Source organism: Neovison vison, chromosome 1 (assembly GCF_020171115.1).
Source record: "Neovison vison isolate M4711 chromosome 1, ASM_NN_V1, whole genome shotgun sequence".
In the NCBI taxonomy this organism is placed as follows: Eukaryota; Metazoa; Chordata; class Mammalia; order Carnivora; family Mustelidae; genus Neogale; species Neogale vison.
Genome location: NC_058091.1, coordinates 80,794,286 through 80,808,388, shown reverse-complemented (window position 1 = coordinate 80,808,388; position 14,103 = coordinate 80,794,286). Strand labels below are relative to the sequence as shown.

General features: G+C 38.8%; 1 protein-coding gene across 2 annotated transcripts in view; it reads right to left on the bottom strand.

The window, feature by feature from the left end:
* The window catches only part of MAN1A1 (mannosidase alpha class 1A member 1), a 166,009-nt gene that overhangs the window by 121,332 nt on the left and 30,574 nt on the right, over window positions 1–14,103 (bottom strand). For both annotated transcript variants that reach the window (XM_044249762.1, XM_044249769.1), the window contains exons 3-4: window positions 2,873–2,969; window positions 326–441 (exon numbers count right to left, since the gene is read on the bottom strand). In XM_044249762.1, coding sequence (XP_044105697.1) covers window positions 326–441; window positions 2,873–2,969 — 213 coding nt within the window. The remainder of the gene's footprint in view (window positions 1–325; window positions 442–2,872; window positions 2,970–14,103) is intronic.

Genomic DNA, 14,103 nt, shown 5'->3' with positions numbered 1-14,103 from the left:
TGCTCTGGGTAAAGCTCTGGAGCTCCGGTTTCTAAACTGTGCAGAAGGAAAACAAGGCCCATCTCATAGGATGGTTGTGGGACTTGAACATGAACACTTGGCACATGCAGGTCTCAGTAAATTTTAATTTCTTTTTCCTTCCTCTGAATTTGCCAAAAAATAAAGACGTACTTATGTAGTAATGGAGGGCAAGAATACAGTGTGGTGCTATTTAAAATTGCATTATTTGTTTCTGCTAGGTCATATAACACAATAATTGGCCCCACAACAAGTTTGTCCATGTTAAGCTGAGATTTAAGAACTGAATTGGCAACTTTTAACTCACCACATTAAAATCTAGATTTTCTTCAACCCATGATTTTGCCTCTTCAAATTCATCTTTCATTTCCATTATAAAAAGTGTATCCAGGGCATCTACTATTGTTGCTCCTTTAATACTACCTGAAAATATCAGAAAAATATTTACTGATTAAAATATTTGACAGACATACAAGCAAATTGACCAGTTACTTGGAAAGGGACAGGCAGAGGATAAACTGAATTTGTTAATAAACAGTAATACTAAACAAAGTCTAAAATTCTTTCACTGAAAGAAAATTTAAAAGCTGCATTAAAACCCAACTAATAATGATTACAAGCTGTGGACTGATACACTAATCTTTAAAGTTTCTTCTGAGTAGTAGAAAATAACTCTTAGAAATTTCAGTTGTGGCTGCATTCTCTAGCAAGAAAAAAAACAGATCTGAAACAATGGAGCAATGCACATATTAATTTTAATGTAATCACATCCAAGTGCACCTGTGAAAAACTTATAAATATAATTAGATCTAAAATTATGATAGCTCTAAAAAGCCATTCTTCAAAAATGGAATTCACCCCCCTTTGAAAGCTTGACTGATCCTAACCTCCCCTCCCACCCATGCAGCCCATCTCAACTCTATGATTCATTTCCTCCAAACTGCCTTGACGTGAAGACTTTACATTGGTCTTACACTCATCACTTACTGTCTTCCATTATAAATTATTGTGTGCATCTCTTTTAGTCTGTAAACTTTCTCAGACTGGAGAAGTCATGTCTTCTTCATCTGCACATTCCATACGAAGGGACTTAGTATGTCTCAATGCTTAATAATAATTTTAAAAATTCACCAACATATGAACAGAGAACCAAATAATCTCTTTGATAAAGATTATGACAAATCTACACAAAACTGATTTTTTAAAAAAATTTCTTTTCAGTGTAATAGTATTCACTGTTTTTGCACCAAACCCAGTGCTCCATGCAATACGTGCCCTCCCTAATACCCACCACCTTGTTCCCCCCAACCTCCCATACCCCACCCCTTCAAGACCAATTTATTAATGATACAGGCAACTTTCATAGGGATAAAAGAAAAAATAGAATTAGATTTTTAAAAGTTATGGTGAATAATGAAATAAACAGAGGCCTCTGACTCTGCATGAAGCTTCTGAATTTGTCTTCAATTCCCACATCTCATCACCTATGTTACTGAAAATACTACTTTATAAAAACATCTGAAATCACTTCTGCTGCCACTATTCCAGGTTTGGGCTCTCTTCATCTCTAAACCGTGTCCCTGTAATAGGCCCACCAGTCTTTTTTCCACTTTGCCAGCTCTTCCTAACTGTTCTTACAATTCCCTACTCCCTATCTGGGTTCCCACTTCATATGAATATCTGCAGTTGAGATGAATATCTACTGTACGATCTAATGCTTTGACAACTCACTATTTACACACAGGTCTTCTGCACGAGGCAGAAAATCTGCAAAGACTTGTATTGTGTTGATTAACACCAGTGCTAGAAGGACAGCCAAACACACAAAGATCCTGAATAAATGGAAAAGCATAGTGTGGTGTTTAGGACCACAAGCTTTCACCTTAGCCACAACTGTGTTCTGGCCTCAGCTCAGTCAGTTAGTATGTGGCTAATATGAGGCAAGCTATTCTGAGCTGCATTTTTCTCATCTATAAAATGTGTATAATAATGAGGTTAAATGAGACATCACATAAATGGCACTTGGCACGTAAGTGTCAGTTGATACCGTTGTTTGTTATATGACTTGATACTATTTAACACCTTCAGTCACAGTATAAGTCACATTTTCTATGGGGAATTAGGAAGTCTCAGAATAAGACTCTATCCCCTTCATCCTGTCACTTATAGGCAAAACTATGCCTGTTAAAAAAGAAACCAGTGGGATAAGAAGGGCACTGGGTACCTCTGTTACCCAAGGAACCCAACATTTCGGTTAACTAGCTTCCTCACCTCCTCAGTGGGAATGTTATTAACACCCCCAGTACCAATCACTGAGGGATGCTGTGAGGACCAAACACCATAAAGCATGCCAAAATCGATAAATGGAAGTTGAAATAACTGATCTAATCCACTCCCACTTTCTGTTCTGTGGCACAAACAGGAGAAACCCAGAGCTAAAGCTAAGAGTCACCAAGATACAGTGAAGCTCACCATGAAAGGTTGCCTTGACCAGCTTATCAATAAAGACACTACTTTTACTTGACAGGAACCAGTGAATGCCACTGACCAAAGGTTCCTCTGCTGGGTCTCACCCCTGGAGCTAAAACTCATGATGCTGTACCTACATCCATTAAACGAGAATCTTTGGACGTGTCTCCAGGCATTAGTATTTTTTTCAAGGGATGAAAGCGATTCTAACATAGAGTGCTCTGTTGGAAGGACACATTATGCACAGTCCTTGCAGGTAACTCCTATCAGGTATGCACGTTTCCTCACAACCAGGTGGAAGGGGCACATCAACGTCACCACCAACAAGTTCTGTCAACTGGAGAAAAGTTACTGTCATTAAGAAACCAAAGCACATACTACTCACCAAACAAACTACTCGAATGGCCTTCTTTTGATATAGGTTTCAGTTCATTTAATCCCCAGGCATACCGTTTATAATTATTCCAAGCATGTTTCATCATCTGAGAAAAGAAAATGAAAATGGGATTATAATTTGAATTTGAGAGTTTTTTGCTGAAAAATAGATCATACATGAAAGACCTAAAGGTTAAAGTCTTAAAACTCACTGCTTAATTAAAAGGATGATGATTACTTAAAAGGGTGACAGTGGTATGAATAAACTAGCACACACATATACACATTGCCTTTTTAGATTTCCAAAAGGAGATTTCTTTAAAAGAGTACATATCATTTTTTATTTAAATTCAATTATCCAACATAAAATACACCATTAGTTTCAGATGTAGAGTTCAATAATTCGTCAGTTGCATATAACACCCAGTTCTCATCATACCACATGCCCTCCTTATTGCCCATCACCCAATTACCCCCTCCCCACATTCCCTTCCTCTCCAGTAACCTTCAGTTTGTTTCCTATAGTTAAGAGTCTCATGGTTTTTCTCCCTCTCTGATTTCTTCCCATTCAGTTTTCCCTCCTCTGTGCTGTTATACTCCACATCTAAGTGAAATCGTACGATAATTGTCTTTCTCTGATTGACTTATTTTGCTCATCATAATACCCTCTAGTTCTATCCACATCAATGTAAATGGTAACTATTCATCCTTTCTGATAGCTGAGTAATATTGCATTGTGTGTGTGTGTACACACACACACAAACACACACACATATACCACATCTTCTTTATCCATTCATCTGTCAATGGACATCTCAGGCCTTTCACAGCCTGGCTATTGTGGACATTGCTACAATGAACATTGAGGTGCATGTGCCCCTTTGGATCACTATGTTTGTATCTTTGGGGTAAATACCTGCTAGTGCAATTGCTGGGTAATATTGTAGCTCTATTTTTAACTTCTTGAGGAAACTCCACACTATTTTCCAGAGTGGCTGTGCCAGCTTGCGCTTCCTCCAACAGTGTTAAGAGGGTTTCCCTTTCTCTGCATTCTTGCTAACACCTGTTGTTTCCTGACTTATTAATTTTAGCCATTCTAACCGGTGTATGGTAATATCTCATTGTGGTTTTGATTTGTATTTCCCTGATACAAAGTGATGTGGAGCATTTTTTCATGTCTATTGGCCATGTGGATGTCTTCTTTGGTAAAATGTTTGTTCAAGTCTTCTGTCCATTTCTTGACTGGATTATCTGTTTTTGGGATATTGAATTTGGTAAGTTCCTTACAGATCTTGGATACTAGTCCTTTATCTGATAGTCATTTTCAAATATCTCTTCTATTCCATAGGTTGCCTTTTAGTATTTTTGACTGTTTCCTTTGCTGTGCAAAAGCTTTTTATCTTGATGAAGTCCCAAGTTCATTTTTGTTTTCGTTTCCCTTGCCTTTGGAGACCTGTTTAGCAAGAAGTTGCTAAAGCCAAGGTCAAAGAGGTTGCTGCCTGTGTTCTCAAGGAGTCTGATGGATTCCTATCTCACATTTAGGTCCTTCATCCATTTTGAGTTTATCTTTGTGTGTGGTGTAAGAAAAATGGTCCAGTTTCATTCTTCTGCATGTGGCTGTCCAATTTTCCTAGCACCATTTTTCCATTGGATAGTCTTTCCTGCTCTGTCAATGATTAGTTGGCCATAGTGTTGAGGGTTCATTTATGCATTCTCTATTCTGTTCCATTGATCTATGTGTCTGTTTTTGTGCCAATACCATACAGTCTTGATGATTACAGCTTTGTAATATAGCTTGAAGTCTGCCATTGTGATGCCACCAGCTTTGGTTTTCTTTTTCAACATTCCTCTAGCTATATGGGGTCTTTTGTAGTTCCATACAAATATGAGGATTATTTGTTCCAGTTCTGTGAAAAAAGTTGATGGTATTTTAATAGGGATTGCACTGAATGTGTAGATTGTTCTAGGTAGCATAGACATTTTAACAATATTTGTTCTTCCAATCCATGAGCATGGAACATTTTCCGTTTCTTCGTAGACACGAAGAAATGGACACTTTCTTTCATAAGTATTCTGTAGTTTTTAGATACAGATCCTTTACCTCTTTGGTTAGGTTTATTCCTAGGTAGCTTATGGTTTTTGGTGCAATTGCAAATGGAATCGATTCCTTAATAGCTCTTTCTTCTGTCCCACTGTTAGGGTACAGAAATGTAACTGACTTCTGTGAACTGATTTTTATATCCTGCCATGTGGCTGAATTCTTGTATGAGTTCTAGCAATTTGGGGGTGTAGTCCTTTGGGTTTTCCACATAAAGTATCATGTAATTTGAGAAGCGTGAGGGTTTGACTCTTCTTTGCCAATTTAAATGCCTTTTATTTCTTCATGTTAAGTGCTGAGCCTAGGACTTCAAGTGTTATGTTGAACAACAGTGGTGAGAGTGGACATCCCTGCCATGTTCCTGACCTTAGGGGAAAATCTCTCAGTTTTCCCCATTGAGAATGCTATTCACTGTGGGCTTTTTGTAAATGGTGTTTATGATATTGAGGTACGTTCCCTCTATCCCTACATTGTGGAGAGTTTTAATCAAGAAACAATGTTGTACTTTGTCAAATGTTTTTTCTGCATCAATTGAGAGGATCATATCTTTCTTGTCTTGTCTTTTTTAATGTGATCTATCACGTTGATTGATTTGTGAATGTTGAACCACCCAGGCATTCCTGGAATAAATCTCACTTGGTTGTGGTGAATAATCCTTTTAATGTACTGTTGGATCCTACTGGCTAGTTTCTTGGTGAGAATTTTGGCATCTATGTTCAACAGGGATATGGGTCTGTAATTCTCCTTTTCGGTGGGGTCTTTGTCTAGTTTTGAGATCAGGGTAGTGCTGAACAAGTTTGGAAGTTTTCTTTCCCTTTCAATTGTTTGAAACAGCTTCAGAAGAACAGATATTAGTTCTTCTTTAAATGTCTGATAGAATCTCCCTGGGAAGCTATCCAACCCTGGACTCTTCTTTGTTGGGAGACTTTTGCTTACTGTTTCAATTTCCTTGCTGGTTACGGGTCTGTTCAGGTTTTCTATGTCTTCTTGTTTCCATTTCGTAATTTAAAAAGAGCATATGTCATTTTTAATTCAGTTCTCAGTAACAGAAATTTAGCTTATCATAAAAGGATGAACCATTCTTACATTTATTTATATCACTCTCAAGAAAGATTAACTCTGCAAAGAGCCTATACTTAAGATTCTGGGTTTTGCACAAATTCTGTCAACCTCATAGTATATAGACAAATATAAAAGGCTATCACTTTAAACACTTTGATGTATTTTGACCAAGTCAATGTTGAGAAGTCTAGAAGACACACATGAAACTCTATGATTGTATCTAAATTTGGGGAAACTTTAGCCTGTTTTACTATAATCAATCTTGAATTGTATATACGTGTATATATCTGTGGAACTGAAGACTGATCCTGTATACTCCCAATCTAGGTTCCTTGTACCAGGAAGGTTTTTAAAGGCAAACCCTCTCTGCCACAAATGGTATAAATTATTTTTAAATTAATTTTAACAAAATTAATATCTCTATATATAATGAAAACCAAATTAATTTCTCCTGGCTTATAGATAAAGTTCTGACTCATTGTGCTAAACATTAACTCTAGTAGAAAGTGAACGATTTTCAAGGGGAGAAACTGTTCTAAGAGCCTGTCAAAATAGTTATATAACAACTGTATAACAGTTGTAGAATTTTTTTTATAACTCAAAGAATACAGTTATTTTTGTATTCATTTTTTAAAAAGGGCAGGGTCTATGTGTCTCCATGTGTCTAGAATTTATTCATGCCATTATTCCCAATCCATTAGCAAAGGTAACCAAAATATGGACATAATTTGAAAATATTCTAATCTGGCTCCATATTTCAAAATATCTTAAAAAGCATCACCTGAAGTTACAAATACCACATGGGGGCTGTTTGTCACTAAAAATCTTCAGTGAGATCAATATAATTTTATTAATAAGTCTTCATATGTGCCTGAACACAATAATAAACATTTCTCTTTAGCCAATTTGTATATTATCTTCCTATCTCACCACTATTATTATGAATAATAAGTACTAAATATCTGTACAATTTGCTGAATATTCTGCTAAATGCTCTATATTCAGTATGGTACTCAATTATAATTACAACTCTGAAATGTCGTATTATGATTGTTTAGTAGATAAAGAAACTGAGGCCTGGAAGTTAAAACCCAAAGAACTTTGCTCAAGGTCGTGTTATTTCTTCACAGCTGAAGAGCCAGGGTTCATCCCTGTGTTGGTCTGACTCCAAAGCCCTGGCATTAACCAACACATTGCATCATCTTCCTTGAATGAGTCAGCATCAGAATCTTCCTTTGATGAATCAGACTGTTGATTTTCCACCAGTCAACAGAATGTGGACAAGGTAGCATTTTCAAGACTTTCTCCTTATAATTTTATTAGAAAGTATAATAGATTTAAAGATAAAATAACCTGATTTATAATCCCTATTATGCCACTGATTAGTCCCATAAACATGGATGAGTCATAGCTTTTATTAGACTTTCTTTATCTGAAAAATGGGGATCATAATTCCTCATGGGGCATATGTAAGGCTTACGTGAACATAGCTTATCATTGCACCTATTGTACTGCTTCCAACATGGGGGGTAATCCCATGTTTATTGAATTTAAACCTATACAGAAACCGATTAAATTTATATCACAGAAAAAGAAACCAATGAGCTTCTGAAAAGACTAGGGATATGACATCCACAAAAACACCTTGAGATTACATCTGAGTTTGATTTGGCTTTCCTATTAAACGTACTACATTTGGTAAACTTCATTCCTGTAAATTTCCAAAGACACTTAATAAATTCAAAAGCTTTTGAAATATACCTGACACGAGAACAATCACAACAAAAAAATTTTATGATGATTTGTTTCAGCTCTAAGTCTGAGTGGAAAGCAGAGTCATATACTATTAAAGACTCAAAGACCGCATAAATCTTTCCATAAAAGACTGCTGCTTTATCAAAAATTATCATTTATATATGTATCACTAGTACAGAACCTCCTTGAGTTACCTCTAGTATATATTAACCTTTCTCATCTTTTTTCCCCAAGGGAAAATGTGACACTAATTGCTTCGCTTACTACATTTCGAAAGTTGCTGTGACACATTTCTCAAAATGGGTTCCTCATCCCATGGGATTTCTAGGGTTAGAGAGTGGAAAGAAAAATAAAACCATGTGGTCAAAACACCTTGAATGGAGCATAGAGTGGTTTCTCCAGGACCTCATGAAATGAAAAGGAAAGGCCATCTTATTAACTGATTCCTGTGGCTGATGACCTCTGGAAATGATTTACCAAGTTAAAGCCAAACAGAAAACATGGTTTGTGTGTATTTGTGTGTGTGTGTGTGTGTGTGTGTGTGTGTGTTTAGAATAACACAAAGAAAGAACTCACAAGTCGTATATAAAGTCAGCTTTGTAACTACGATTTATGACTTACACAAAGATCTGAAAACATTGAAATGCCACTGGCCTCTCATTTTACAATATTAAGCCACTGGCCAGCTGAGGGAGCTTGGCGATGAAGGCATTTAATCTCTCTAGACTCAGTGTGCTTTTGAGCCGATGGGATAAGAAGGTCACTTCCAAAATTCAACTACTAATAAAGAAATCCATGGATAGGATTAATTTTCATCTTCACACGCTCCTTAATTTTGTTTTATAGTCTTTCATCAGTTTAATTAGAGTTGTACGGCCTGACATCCCAAGTAGAAGAGTTAAAATAGGCCCAAACTAGAGGACGATTAGGACTTCAAACACAGTAGTGAAACCTCATGAAAGAAACAAAAAACAAAAACCTGAAAGCATCAGAAAGATTTTCTATTTTCCTGAATGCTTAGTTGCATTTGTTAGGGGTATAGCTAACACATGGTGTGAATGGAAAGAAACAGAAGAGAAGGATACAAAATCCCAAAACAGCAATCCTGACCAAGAGAAACTTGAATTCAGACATAAAATATCCAAAAAATATCATTATTTCTCCTTGACTCTCTGCTTATCAAAGATTCTTCCAGTAGCGCTTTCTTTGCAATTGGCAATGTCGATTTATTGAGTGTCTGCTACACTATGAATAACAAGATGCTAAAGGATTAAAAGGAAAGTGTGCACGAGTGTATCACGCTTATAATCTAATAGATAATGTATGGAAGCTTAACACTGTTTTTACATACTCACAAATGTTTATAACATAGCAGAATAAGAAAACTTATGTATGCAACTCTACTGTTGTACCTAATGATTTGTTTTCAATTTTATGTCCTGACCTAATCAAGGACATGAGAAGCCACAAACAAGAATATGCCTGAATTTCCCCAGGTATGTATAGATTTCATAAATTACATTTTTGTTGCTAGGAACTACCCTTACAAATATTTTTATCTGCTGATGCTTTAATCATATGATCTTAAGTTATTCCCCACAGATACATTAAAAATCTTTTTGAAAATCTCACTGTTTTTGACAGATAGATCTTATGAAGACTTGAGCTTTTTCATTGCCCCTTTTAAAAAAAAGTCTGCAAGCTCAAGTCCCACTCGTAGCCCCCTCCTGTGTGGCCTGAGACAACACTTCCATCCTTTGTACGGCATGATCAGAGTAAGTCCTTGGCCCCAGGTGACTGATCTAGGGTGCAGTACCTGACCCAGAGGCAGAAAACTAAGGGCTGATCACGAGCCCTGGAGGGGAGGTGCCTGGATGTGAGGCTCTCTCTGACGGATGGACCAATCTAATCCTCTACCTATTGAAGTAGAACAGATATTCACAGAGAATCCAGAGGCCAGAGTGAGCGAGAAGCAGAGAAGCACAAATACACAAAGGGAAAAGGGCATTAAAAGGGAGTTATGAGGCAGGTGAAACCATAAGGGAGATAGAAAGTCGAGGAGAGAAAAGCAAGAGGAGGCTGGGAAGCAGACATGGTGCCCCAGGGGAGTCCGGTTAGGTCTGTAGAGCGGCTCTAGCACTACAAACAATGCTGCTGAATCCTGAATGTTGATGAATTACCTTCTACTCCGAGAGGTGTGGTTCTGCCTGCTGAGACTGTTTGCTTACTTCCCCATGTGTCCTTACAGAAAATGTCACTTACTGAAGAGGAATGTGAAAGAGCAGGTCACAGGGGCAGGCACTGGACAAACTGGGCTCATACTGCTGTTCTGCCACCATTAATGTGGCTCTGAGTAAGGCAAGGAATCTCTCTGAACCCACTTTCCACACCATGAAATGTAAATAAATAAAGGGACTAGCCTCACTGGTTACTATGATGATTAAGTAAAATAATGCATGTAAAGAACCTAATACACTGCCTGACACACGGCAAGCACATGATAGATTATAAGCATTATGCTTATTTTTATTAAAAACCTAAGCATGTCTCTGATCATTGAGCATCACACTTTTTCCTAATAACATATATAAATAGGAGGGGCAAATATACATATGCAAATAGGCAAACCTATTTAGCACACAAACTCTAAATCTATACATTTAAAAATATACACAACTATTTGGTATCCAAAAGGGGGAAGAAGAAAGAATGATGTAGGGCAATTTGGGTCAGCTTTGATTCTGAAAGTTCATATACTGGCTTTCTTGAAATCTTAGTTGTGTCGGTACTTGTATAGGGAGTTTGCCTGAGGGATTTGGGGGCTGATCTAGGATACAGATATGCCCACCAGAGGCAGTAATGCACAACAAGCTTTATTGGGTGGTGCCTGGCCAGAGCTGCAAGTCCTTCACAGCAAGACTGTCCAGGGGCGCCTGGGTGGCTCAGTCAGCAGAGTAGCCAAATCTTGTTTTGGCTGAGTTCATGATCTCAGAGTGGTAGGATCAAGCCCCGTGCAGGGCTCCATGCTCAGTGTGGCATCTGCCTCTTCCTCTCTCTTTTTCCTTCCCCCTACTCACACAGGCACACTCCCTCTCTAAAATAAATAAATATATAAAATTAAAAAAAAAAGGCGGGGGGGAGAGACTGTTCAGGCTTAAGGAAAAGAAGTCAGCCTCCAGAAAGAAAGGAGAGCAAGGAAATACCCAGGAGAGAGGGAGCTCACATCCTAGGTGACTTCACTCAGAAGCATGAGAGAGAGTCTCTGGGTCAGAGAGCTCCAGAAGGGAATAGGAGCCGAGGGTATTAAAACCACAAGGTCCTATTATCAATGGTCAACAGATGCTGGGTAAGGTTTCACAGAGTATGTAAAGCAGGCAGGCTGTAAATGGCTAAAACTCTGCTTGTATTTTTTTTTTTCTTAAGCAATTAGTTGCGTAAAAATTTGAATTTTGTATCAGTGGGCTATTGAGCTAACAATGTTTTGGCCTACATACATAAGCAACTCAAGGGCCAAAGTACGGAGGCCACCTTTGGCTCATTTATGTAACAGCTTGGCATTTGGCACTAAATGGAAGAAACTGTAGCCCAGTGACATTAATATCCCCCTTGTTCTAGAGGGCATGAAAGCCTGTGCCTGATTCAGGTGAGGTCTAGGGTGTGAGGTCAACCTACCTCACTGATTGTTAAAGCAGGAATGGATAGCCTTCCCTCTTAAAATTATACTTACAGCTGATGTTTTGTAAAACACGGATTTTAAAAGCCTGACAGTAGATTATATCGAACTCTGCCTGAAATGATTTGATTGTTCCATGAAAGTGCTTCTAGAACTTTCAGATAAAATCTCAACACAAAACATTTTTAGGATCACTGTATCAAAGTTCCTTCTTTTAATCTTTGGTGGACTGATAAGTGGCAGAAAGGAAAAAGTAGTTTCAGGGAATCAAGTCATAGCTTCTCCAAAACTTCAATTATCCACTGGAAAAGAACTTCTAGATGCTTGAACGCAAGACCTAGCCTCGCCCTCTTCTTATCTGAAGAGACAGCCCTGCTTACATTTCCCTGTGGGAATGAAGCCTGAGAGAACCGGAAGGAACATCAGGCCAGGGAGAGACCTGGAGCTGAGGCCAGATGTCAGAGGGAGCAAAGCAAGCAGGCTTCTCCTGGGAAAGACGGAGCCCTGCTGCCTAAGAGTCTGATCTCACAAACCCTTAGTTTTCTCACCCTTAAAAAATAATAATCAGTTGGAACAAACGTACCCACTGTGGAGCCTGATGTTAATAGTGGGGTGTGTTGGAGCAAGGATAAATATAGTTTCCATTCTATTTTGCTATGAATCTAAAGCTGCTCTAGAAAAATAAAGTATATATTTTAGAAAAGAGTAACATCACCTTCCTGAGAGCATGGTCAACAGATCAAATCGGATAATGCACCTGGCTGACAGAAGAGGTCCAATGAACACAGCTGGCCTCCGTCCACACTACCTCCTCACTGCCTTCCTAGGCCACAAGAATTAAGCAGAGATAAGGGAGAATCACTTGAAAAAAGGGACACTTAACTACACTCAGAGGGGCAAGGCAATTCAGGGAGACGTGAATTAATGGGGTAGAAAAGGAAAGAGGCCAATGTCACCAAGAGATGACAAAATGCAGAGCTTGGTATGACAACATTTAGAGGTTGCAGGCCTGCAGTCTACCACAGTTACAGCATTTAGCATCCTTTAATAGGCATCAAGATGCACTGAGGACAGTCCTGGGAATGATGATCTCCTGACGCAGTTCTCCACGGAGCAAAGCCCGAGTCCAGTACCCTTCTATCTGTCACTGCCCAGCATGAAGAAAAACCCTCCCAGCCACGGCAGTTTCCAATTTTACCCCTTATCAAATTAAAACATTCATTCATGAGACTTGTTCAATTTATCTCTTTCAAATGCTGAAATAGGTTAGTACTCTGTCCCTTTCTCCAAGACTGCTAAGTTGTTCTGTTTCCAAGATTCCTTCTCCAAATGTTTTTTTTTTTTTAAAAGCAGTTTTTTTTTTTTTTAAAGATTTTATTTATTTATTTGACAGAGAGAAATCACAAGTAGACGGAGAGGCAGGCAGAGAGAGAGAGGAAGGGAAGCAGGCTCCCTGCTAAGCAGAGAGCCCGATGCGGGACTCGATCCCAGGACCCTGAGATCATGACCTGAGCTGAAGGCAGCGGCCCAACCCACTGAGCCACCCAGGCGCCCCTCCTTCTCCAAATGTTATGATGCCAATTGCTACTTATTGAGTACCTACTGGTGGTACAATGTGAATTATAAATGAGGATAGAGTAGGATGCCAGATGTAGGAAATAAGAAGATTCCATGTGACACACTTACATAAAATATATATGTTTATTTGACATGCAAATTTTAACAGAGTCCTGTATTTTATCCAGCAACCCTCAGACAGAAGGACAGAACACATCCAATACCTCCTTCCGTGTCTAGGACCAGCTCCCTGGCTTGTGCCCTGCTCTACCTTGGGCCTAAAAGAGGGACTGAAAACTCCAGGGCCAGACAGAAACAGAGTGGCCAAGTCCAGAGCAACTGGAAATGATAGGGCAGGTGGTAAAACAGGAGTGAAGGCCCTGACTAAAGCCATTATAAAAAATACTAAGCTTGCTTTTTAAGATTTTGAGCCAAGTTTTTGATAGGTCTAAGGAAAAAAATAGTTTGCTAGCTAAGGAAAAGAAAATAAATCTGTGAGCCACAGATCAGCCCACAGACCAGCAGTTTGCAGTGCCATCTCTGGTTTATAGGCACATGTCTAGATCTGACCACTCTGTGTTTCAGTCTGTGGGCACATCGCTTACCCACGTGCACTCAGCAGGCCACGGCTGGCCCACCTCTGGCATAGGCAGTCCTCGATGCCTGCTCTTAGACTGTGCTGGCCCCACCATCATGCTGTCTCTTCGCCAAGAATGACTGGAGTTAGCAAGGTCCTTGAGACCCAAGATGTATAAAGCACTATGCATATGCTTCTCAGCAATGCTCTTCTGTTGGATTTCACATTCTAGAAAGCACTTAGAATTTTAAATGCTCTGTTTTATAAATTAAAGTGCAGGAGTGAACTTTGTTAATCATCTATCACAAGGCACCATAAGGGGAACTTGATAACAATTTACCACACTCTCTTCACAAGGTCCCTGGGAGGTATTATTATCCCATTTTACAGATGAGAAAGCTGAGGCTGATCACAGGTATAGAGGAAGAGCAAGGCTGTGGACTCACCGGTTCTGATTCTTGTCACTATACCATTTAAGAGTCCCCTCCCTTTTTTTTCTGCTTGTCAACTTTTTTTTTT